At 36.3% G+C, this 11,011-nt stretch overlaps 1 protein-coding gene and 1 pseudogene across 1 annotated transcript; both read right to left on the reverse strand.

Moving 5' to 3' along the window:
- Window positions 1-673: 673 nt before the first annotated feature.
- On the reverse strand, window positions 674-1,614 carry LOC147292742 (uncharacterized; annotated as a pseudogene).
- A 2,782-nt stretch (window positions 1,615-4,396) lies between these two features.
- Window positions 4,397-6,856, reverse strand: LOC147292743 (uncharacterized). The gene is made up of 4 exons (XM_086232907.1): window positions 6,040-6,856; window positions 5,790-5,920; window positions 5,588-5,663; window positions 4,397-5,499 (listed from the first exon to the last, which is right to left on the reverse strand). The coding sequence occupies exons 1-4, from the start codon at window positions 6,833-6,835 to the stop codon at window positions 4,397-4,399; spliced, it is 2,106 nt and encodes a 701-aa protein (XP_086089033.1). The 5' UTR covers window positions 6,836-6,856.
- Between the last annotated feature and the right edge of the window lie 4,155 nt (window positions 6,857-11,011).

Below are 11,011 nucleotides of genomic sequence, written 5' to 3' on the forward strand. Positions count from 1 at the left end.
GGTGGGTATCCTATTGATGAGGTACACGGCTGTCAAGACACACTCCCCCCAAAAAGAAAGGGGCAAATTGGCTTGAAAACGCAAGGCACGGGCTATATTGAGAATGTGACGGTGCTTGCGTTCAACTACCCCATTTTGTTGAGGTGTGTATACGCAAGAGCGTTGAAATTCAACCCCATGAGAAATAAAGAAATCTCGCATGGAGAGAAATTCAGATCCATTATCTGTCCTTATGGCTTTAATGGTGACGTTGAATTGATTGCGGACTAAAATAAAAAATGACTTGAGTAGTGATTGTGTTTCGGATTTTTGGGACATTAGAAAAACCCAAGTACATCTAGTATAGTCGTCTACAATAGTAAGAAAGAAACGTGCACCAGAATGTGAATTAATTCTATGGGGACCCCAAATATCACAATGCAATAAATCAAAAGGAGAATGAGAAGAAATATTACTTAATGGAAAAGGAGTTCTGGTTTGTTTGGCTATTGGACAAACGCCACAATTATTATCAAAAGAAAGAGACATGTCTGGGATGAGTCTGGTGGGTAATCGAAGGCGAGCAGAGGAAGGATGTCCGAGCCTTTGGTGCCAAAGTGTTGATGAAAGTGAGGCATGGCATGAAATTGGGTGGTTGGATATCGGCGACATGTAGTACAAGCCTCCACTTTGTTTACCCAAGCCAATCATCTTCCCCGTAGCCAAGTCCTGAATGACACAAAAATCAGGAAAAAGAATTATACAACAGCGCAGAGATTGGGTGAGTTTACTAGCTGACATTAAATTCAAACGAAAAGAAGGGACATGAAGAACATGATCAAGTCTGATATCTTTATTAAAGAAAATGGTGCCTGTAGAATTAATGGGAACTGAGGATCCTGTAGGCAAATTAACACAAGATATGGGAGAAGGATTAATATGAACAAAAGGAGAAGAATCGGATGTGATATGATCAGTTGCTCCGCTGTCAAGAATCCAAGGATTAGAAAAAATTGAATTAACAGATGGAATGAGATGATTGAACCGACCTGCTGCATTAGCAAAGGCATTGGTATTTTCGGATGAAGGTTTTGGCAGATTTACCATAGCAGCTGCAAGTTGCTTACATTGTTCTTCTGAAAGCCCAGATAGAATATTTTGCAAGCTGGGAGTTGACTGTGCCGCAGAGTCTGGTGAAACAGGTTGCATTTGGGCTGTATTTGTCGGCTGACTGGACCTGCCCGTGTCTACTTGGTGCGCGAAGGAATTGCGCGAAGAGTTGTTTTGATTATTCGAGGTGTGTGTACTGCCCGAGGAATTGGCACCGCCCCCACGATGCAACCTATGACCAGGAGGATATCCGTGCAATTTATAACACGTCTCTATGGTATGTCGTTCTTGATTACAGTAACTGCAATGAAGAGTGGACTTGTTTGATGATTGAGTACCTCCTGCATGACTTTGAGAATTTGCAGTACGATTATGAGAAAAAGTGGGTCCGGAACGATTATGATGTTGATTATGTACTGCTGCGGCAACAGAGAAATTTTCAGTTGTGGAAGAACTGATTTCTCGCTATTTTTCTTCTTGGATAATCAATGAGTATGCTCTCTTAACACTTGGCAGAGAATTCATGAGGAGGATTTGACCACGTACAGCATTGTAGGAGTCATTCAAGCCCATGAGAAATTGCATGATGTGGTCTTGTTCCTTTGGTTTGTATACAATTTCAGACCACCGCAAGAGCAGGTTGGAGTAGTGCTATAAGATGCTAGTTCATCCCATAACCCTTTGAGTTTTGTATAATAAGAGGAAACTGACATGGAGCCTTGAGTGTGGGAAGCAATCGCCTTTTGAATTTGGAAAATTCGCGGAGCATTTCCTTGTGAAAAACGATCGTTAAAATCTTCCCAAATTTCTCAGGCCGTGTCGGCGTAGACAACGCCATCTGCCAAGTCTGGCTTCACAGAATTCAATAACCATGAGAGAACCATTTTATCACAACGTTCCCAAAGAGCATGATCGGCTAGTTTCTTAGAAGCTGAGGGCGTTCTAACAGTGCTGTCGACGAAGCCGATCTTGTTCTTGGCTGTGAGTGCGATAACCATGGATCGTCTTCATGTCGCATAATTATCACCATTGAGGCGCTTCGAAACTAACAAAAGGCCCGGGTGATCTGAGGAATGGATGAAATATGGACTGGAGGCTTCAACAGCAGAGTCTTTAAATGACTGCTCGTTACCACCCATGATGAACGAAGACTAGGGAATGAAACCCAAAAAAAACAGAAAATTAAGAGCTACCAGGATGGTGCTCTGATACCATAATAAAAACAGAGTGGGAGAAAAATGTCTTGTATTTTCCTTGAATTATCTGATATACAGGAAGCTAGTATATATAACGTTTACAATAGGCTATACTAGGAAAAGAGCTATTCTAGGCTATAAACAAGGCTGATCCACAATTTGTGGAGTCCAATACAGAATTGCTACAATCAAGGGATTTTATTTCTAACACAGGGAAAAAAAGTGAGGAAAGAAAAAAAAAAAAAAAAAAAAAGAGAAAAAAGGAGGGGGGTTTGGGGCCTTTGGCCAATTGGAAAGAAAAAAAAAGGTTTGCGATTTCGTTTAGTTATTTTAAATCTTAAACTCTAATACATTTTTATATAAAAAATGATTAAAAATATTCTAAAGGGCCTAAAACCTAATATCCTAAAGAATATAGAGTATATAGGGATTAATGTATAGATTATAGAGTATAAAGAGTATTAGGGTATATAGAGTATGTAGAGTATTAGAGTTTAGATTTTAGTGTATAATTAAATTATACAGTATAAATAATATACTAATTTTATTTATTCATTATACTAATTTTATTTAACAGTATTTGCTGCAGCTCGCATTATATTCACCTTATATCATATGAAACCTACTATATAATTTGGTTTCTTCAATGTTTTTTTATCAATTTAGTAGATAATATGTTAAATAAACATATGGTAAAGTTTCATTAAAAATTTTCGTATTTTGATAGCAATTTCCGTCGTTTCGTCTAATTTTTGTCGAAATTTAAAATCTTCGAAATTTCCGTCGAAATTTTCATCGAAATTTCCTCGAAACCCAAAATTTTATTCATTGTTTATACCACGTACAAGAGTTATTGGGATGAGATTCTCTGCACAGATCCACCCTCTCCTCCCAAACTCTTACCATCACTTCTCTATATATATCAGACAAAAAAAAAAAAAAAAAAAAACGAAAAGCCACACCAAATGGAAGCAAATATTAACCAAAGAGAACTCAACCGAGAAACCCACTTGAAATATTGCAATACCCAACAAACTAATTTCCAAAACATGAGAAATTTTAAAAGTGCGAATAAAAATGGGTATTTAGGAAGTGACCAATCCTCCATTCTGTAGTAGTAGTTGATGTTGGTCCATTAATAATGTTATACTTACAACATTCTTATACAACATATTTGTACCATCTTACGTGTCATTACTAATTTAAGATCGATGTGTCTTGATCTTGGTGGCCTTTTCATTTTGATTCGGGCTTGGTCACTAGATTTAGCATTGAGATTTAAGCATTAACAGTGGGCATGGCTATCTGCAAAATGATCTGATATTGAGACCAATTGTGATTATTATTTATTACCAATGGAAGTTTTGAACTCTCTTTAAACTTCGATAATGAAAATGGGCGTAGAGATTTTTAATAAAAACTGGTAAGAACTTAGACATTACAAAAACTGGGTTTTTAATTTAGTGTTTATATGGTGAGGTGGGTTTTGGAAGCTTAAAAAGGGCAATCTTGACATTACAATTAATAAAAAAAAAAAAAAAAAAAAGGTGCTGCTATTCAGACTTAATTTTTTTTATTAATAGCTCCCACACACTTTCTACATCCAACTAAAAATTAAAAATTATAAAAATTTATTAGTATACCTAACAAGATTTTTCAAAATTACCCTTACTAAAAACCCAACACCACATCCAACATATTCTACTTTATATACCCAACATAAACACCCAACTCCATCTCAACTACCATCAAGGAATAAAATTTCGGGTTTCGAGGAAATTTCGATGGAAATTTCGATGGAAATTTCGACGGAAATTTCGAAGATTTTTAAATTTCGACAAAAATTCGACGGAAACGATGGAAATTATTATCAAAATACGGAAATTTTGAATGAAACTTCACAATATGTTTATTTAACATATTATCTACTACATTGATAAAAAACATTGAAAAAAACCAAATTATATGGTAGGTTTCATGTGATATGTGATGAATATAATGCGCGCTGGAGGCAAATACTGTTAAAAAAATGCTTCACTAATTAATAATTACTTCAATAACACCTCAATTTTATTTTTACTATAATATTGCCACATGAATTACAAAAGTAATCAATACCACATAGAGTTTCTAGGAGGTTCAAAATTTCTGCTGTCTTCAGTATCATCATGTCCAGAGTAGGTGTAATGTGAAGAATAATCATCCCAAGATACTTCTCCAGCATAATTTTGCATGTAATTGCCAACATGCCAACCATATGGATCAGGAACCTGTTGTGGTTGAATTTGCCCATAAGCATACTCATTTGAAGAGTTTGTCTCTTGTTGTGCCAATGAGTTACTATCAGACTCAACCAAGTAAGGCAGATGTGGTGGGTAGAATATTGGAGGGTTTTGCCCATAATTGTAATTGTCACTTCCTACCCCCATAGAGCCAAAAGTGGTGGATAATGAATCCTCTTCTTCTTGTGCCAAACTCTCATGACCTCTTTGTCTGCGACTATAGTCTTTTCCTATGGCACCAATTCCTGGTCCGGCACGCCTACTCCCATGATCCTCATCTTGTGTTGCATGTGTATAGTGTGCTTCGACAGAAAATGGGCTCATATACTCTTGAGAATGTCCAGTGACATCTTCATTTCCACCACCACCACCACCACTACCTCTACCTCCACTGTTGGTAGGAGTGCCCGATCTTGTGCTAGAGTTGCCTGATCGAGAAGGATTAGTGGGAACTGGCTCAGTACGATGTGTCGACCTTGGTTGCATAAGTTCATTCAAACTTGTAGTAGGGCTCACCTCCTCATTTAGAACTCTGTCCACATTGATACCTTCCTGACGTGCTTGAGCTGCAATATCAGGGTCTGGATTGCCTGCATCATCATCTAAATGGAGGGGCCTAATCCACTGATAAAGCTGGTTTTCCTCCACATCATCATCCCCTATAGCAGCATCATATATATCCAGCGGATCATATTCATCAACGCGATCCTCCTCTGCTTTCTTATCTCGAAGTGCAAGCCTCATATTATAGTAGCAATATACCATTTTTTCTAACCTACTATATGAGAGCCTGTTTCGTTGTTTGGTGTGTATGAGTGCGAAAGTGCTCCAGTTTCTTTCACAAGCTGATGATGACGCCGTTTGTGATAAAACTTTGATGGCTAACTTCCTCACAGTAGGCGCATCACTCCCATACATGATCCACCATTCACCTGAAATGAAAAATTTGTTTGTGTAAGTGTAACTATAAAAATAAATAATTAAGTTAATCTAACTAATACAAGTAAGATGTATACTCACTAGGAGACATTCGTGATCTAGCGGTCTTTGCAGCTCGCTCTCCGAACATTTTCCGGGCATCTTTAAAATAAGTTAACTAGATACAAATACAATACAAATTATACACTATCAATCAAATATATAATTTAAGACAATCAAATTCTATAAAGTATTAATATTTTTCGTAAGGATTCTTATGGGCCTTATGACAAATTATTTTTACCTCATTTCCAAATTGGCCAACTTGTGGTGAATCGGGATCCAATTTGGAGAATACGTTGTGCACAGCCCGAATAAGTTCACCATCATCTCCAACGCCAGGTCTATATTGATAGCGAGGATTCAAATAATAGGCTGCAATCATGCATCAAGTAAATATAGAAATATATAATTAGTAATTTAGTTCATTAATTGAAAGCTAAATCAATTTAAAAAAATGCGGAACCAAAATTACAAATAAATTATTGGGTTACCTGCTGCGTGCAAATCGTGTTGTAACGTTTTAAACCATCGATCATTGATGATTTTTATTACCCACCGTGCACCCTGTTTTTTTTCTAGTTCTTCCTTCACGACACGCATTAACTCATAAATTGATTCCATTGTAGGATACACTTCTGTGTCCACAATACGTAAAACTACGTAGAGAGGTTCAAACAGACCGCACACCTTATGCACCTGTTGCCAAAAAGAGTGATCAAGAACTATATTTTCAACGGTGATGCCTGCATCTGAACGCCGGAAATTGCTACGACCCCAATCATCACTGGTGAACAATTGCTTCAGCCCCATCATCTTACCATACAAACTATCCAATGCAATATAGTTTGTAGCAAATCGGGTGGCACCAGGACGAACAATATCTCCCTTCGTGATCTCTCGCATCTTTGCCAACAACCAGTTATGGTTGTAAATATAATTCGTGATCATTCTGGCTTTTTTAATCACATTAGCAACCTGCTCTTTCTTCCCCATCTCTTCAAACATTAGATTAATGCAATGTGCTGCACACGACGTCCAGTACACATTGTATTTGTTCATTAACTTCTTACCTGCTTTGACAAATGCGGAACCATTGTCGGTCACAACTTGAACAACATTCTCCTCTCCAACCTCCGTGATTACATCCTTCAGTAGCCCATAAATATATTTATGATCCTTTATGCAATCTGAAGAATCAACGGACTTAAGGAATACCGACTTCCCTCTTGAGTAGGCCATGAAGTTAATGATAGACAGTTTGGTTGGACCTGTCCAACCATCGCACATGATTGTGCAACCATAAGTTGCCCAATCAGTCTTCAATTTGTTAACATGCTCTTGCATTTCTTGAAACTCCTGGTCCAAAAATCCGGTGCGTATCTGATAGGGTGTTGGAGGTTCCACTCCTACTCCTGCCTGTTGACATCCTACTAGACCCAGAACCTTGTCCCCTATTTGGGACTTTATGTGAGTGTTCTCTCTCCCATTTTGCTGCTCTAGAGGCTCGAAGTGCAGCTCGAAATTCTCTTCGCTCTTGAGGCCCCATATCATCATTATGATCTTCATCATCATCATCTTCATCATCACTCAGCTCAATCTGACTTTGTCCTCGAAGCTCTTCCATCCTTTGTATTTTTTTACTTTTTTGGTGTTGTTTGTGTTGCATCCCTGCAATGATGAATTGTCTCACTTCTGGTGGGACACTATTGCATCGTTGCACATTGTGTCCAGGATCCAAACCACTAAGGTGGTATTTTAATCGTGTCACTCCAGCACCCTTCATTACAAGGCCACAATATTTGCATATTGAACCTTGTCTGCTACCCGGTAATGGATCGGCATGATCCCAAGCTGGATCACGTGATCTCGATCCTTTCACTGGCCATTGAATCCTAAATTCCTAATAACAAAAAGACATACACAATAACACAATAACAATAACAATTAAATTCCATATTAATATCATATCAGTATATCACCAAGAAATTAATATCATATTAGTTATTAACTTATTACTAATTAGTAATTTCATATCATATTCATATTACCAATTGGCAATTCCATATTTCCATATTACTAATTTGTAATTTCATATCATATCACCAATTTCATTTCCATATTACTAATTTCATATTAATTATTAATTTATTACTAACTCCATATTAGTTTCACTAATTTTAAATTACCAATTCGGCAAATTCCATACATGATACATATTAGATGCTATTAACAAATCATACAAATTCCATATTAATTATTAACAAATCATACCAATTCCAATTCCATATCATATCAAATCACCACTTTCAACTTCCATATCAATATTTATATATCATACAAATTACACAAATCACACAAATCAAAATCAACCTAAAATTATACAATCAATTCCAAAATTATACGATTAAAGATTCAAAATTAACCCAAAATCATATAATTATACAAATCAAAATCAACCCAAAATTATACAATTAATTCCAAATCTATATAAATCAACCCAAAATCAATATAATTTATCTTATATAAATTAACCCAAGATCAATATAATGACATAATGACATAATGTACATATAAACCCAAAATATGATATTAATCAATTGATGTTAGATAATATTTAAAAGTGGGTAAATGTCTAAATGATATACTCATATAGATATACTCAGATATACTCATAGATCAATTTAGATATACTCAGAATCTCAGATATAGGACTCAAGACAAACAATAAAAACCCGAAAATTGAAAGGAAAAGGAAATATATTAAAAATAATGATGAACTAGATGGTAGTATCAACGATTTTTTTTGGCCAAGTAGTATCAACGATTTTAATCATAACTAGATAAGTACAAAGATTTTAAATAAAATGGAAATAAATTTTTCCCTTGGCCACGGGACGGTGATATACTGATATAATTAGACTATTAGAGCAACAATAAATCAAATCAAATATTAAATAAGAGTATAACTGTATAACACACTACAACACTACTTCACCGGTTCACCCATAAGGCCATAAGTATAGATCAACTTATCAAGACATTTTGAGTCTTTGACTGGTTAATGGCTTTGACAAACCCAAACCCAAACCAGACTTCACTTCGCAGTTCGCACAAAGCCACAACAAACACTCACAGACTTCACACTCCCACAAAGTCACAAACCCAAAATACTCACAGACACAGAGACAGAGATCGCCGAGAAGAGATGGCCGAGAAGACGGAGGCTTCGAGAACGCCGCTGCAAGCCGAGAAGACAGAGACGTCCAAGACCGGCGCTGCAAGCCGAGAAGACGGAGGAGAGAGGCGAGAGAGAGAGAGAGAGAGAGAAGAGAGAGAGCCGAGAAGGAGGAGAGAGGCGCTGGCCGCGCTGCGCTGGCTGCAGATCGGATCGAAGGTGTGCGCCGAGCCGCCGAGGTGAGTAAGATTGTGATTTGTAATGTGAGGCAGTGAGGGACTTAGGGTTAGGCTGGGTACCGTATTTGAGCGAGGCTGCGAGGGTTAGGCTGGGTATTTCAGCGTTTTGCCACTGTTTTGGAGAATTGGAGCTCGGGTGAAAATGTGAAATCTGGGTATTTTGAGCGAAATTAAAAAAAAAATGGCTGTTAGGGGCATTCGAAATTTCGCCGAAATTTTCCGAAATTTAGTCGAATAGGTGTTAAAATTTCGGAACCCCTAAAAAACGAAATTTTCGGCGAAATTTCGCCAAAAACTTCGAAATTTAAACCCTTGACTACCATCACCATCGAACAGTACCAACGACAACGACGACCACCACCACCACCGACGAATCAATATGTACCACACTCAATTAAATATTTGTTATATAATTCGTGTTTGGGATGAAATAATTTGAATCTTAACCTTTTTAATGTCGAATTTGAATTAGATGAAGAGGTTTATGAAATCAAAACTTGATCTAATTTAGCTCCGATATGTTTTTGGTTGTTCGTGTGTATGTGCTCGGCTGTTAGTGAACTTGATTTCTTTAAATTCTCTTTTCCTGTTTGGTTTGTGAGAAAGCTGAGGAAAGTGATTGAAACAGGAAATGTATGATTGTGTTTCATCACGTTGTTGTTGGCTTTGAATTTTGAGATAAACTCTAGCTCAATGATGCTAGGTGATTATGCACTTACAGTAGCTAGGATCAATCTACTGCTAATTGAAAAAAAAAAAAAAAAAGGTTATTTATTTGTTTGTGTGGATCTTATATGAATTGAAGGATGCAGTTTGTGTTTGACGGATTTTAATGTAACACTTTTTCTTTCAGTTTAAATTTTAAATTTAGAATTAGTCTCTCATATTTCGGTAGTTTTTTTTTTTTGATTGATGGAATATAGATCGAGTAATCAAGTATGTTGATATAATGACTGTCTATGTGATCCGAAGCTTTCTGTTTTAAATTTCTTTACTTTTTGTTGATGTTGGGTATATAGTAATGTTGTGTATAAATTTCAGTAAATTATTTTTTTTAAATTAATTTTATGTCCTTAAAAGTTAATTTACATTAGGATAAGATTGAAGGTTATATTTTAATTAAAGTGTTGGGGATACTGATAAAAAAAATTTGGTCTGAATAACGACACCCTTATAAAAAAATATAAAGGAGTGTAAGATGACTTTTATGGAGTGTGAATAGCAGCTCCCTAAAAATAAAGTTACAAGGTCGCAGCTTTTGTGCTGTCATGTGTTGCCGTTTCACAGTATTGGCACAACACCAGCTTTTGATGCGGGCCTTCATGCATGATCGAACAGTCCAAATCATGCCACGTGGCATGATATGGTGACTTTTGATTTTTAATTTTCTTTTTCCTATTTGTTAATATTACCTCAACTTTAGATTTTTGCCAAAACTAGCTTGAGACTTTGAAAAATTCTCCAAAAAATCAGACATACTCCTCTTGACCAGTACTATTTCTCTAAGGGATCAAAACATGATTTTGATTTCTAGAATTTTCCCCAAAAATTCCAACTTTTTAAACTAATTTTCAGAAAATCATATAATTCCAAAAATTACTTCGTTTCAGGAAATTGGTAGAATAATTCCCAAACTTTGAAAAATACATGACTGGTATCGTTGGGTTCGTAATGACAAGTACTGCCCTCCCGGGATCTTTGGTCAAAAGACTACCTTGTGTAAACTCAATTTAAGTTCAAGGAGGAAAAATTTAATTTTCCATCTGAAATAATTCTAGAAAAAATCTATAATATTGCCAAAAATCCAAGAAATTCCAAATTATATTTGGAAAAATTTTCAGGTCTCACACTAAGAGAGATTTTTAAACAAGTGAGGATTGCATGTATTGGAATTCTTTGTTGAGAATTGCCTTGAGTGAAGAGAATACTTTGAGTGTGGAAGAGGCTACTTCCTCTTCATTTGTATCTTCTTCATGATTTCTTAGTGGATTCATAGCCTACGCTCATGAACGTAGCCCAATCACATCGATTGGGTAAACCATGTCATAT

This window comes from Dryas octopetala, chromosome 2, assembly GCF_963921425.1.
Source record: "Dryas octopetala chromosome 2, drDryOcto1.1, whole genome shotgun sequence".
NCBI classification, from domain to species: domain Eukaryota; kingdom Viridiplantae; phylum Streptophyta; class Magnoliopsida; order Rosales; family Rosaceae; genus Dryas; species Dryas octopetala.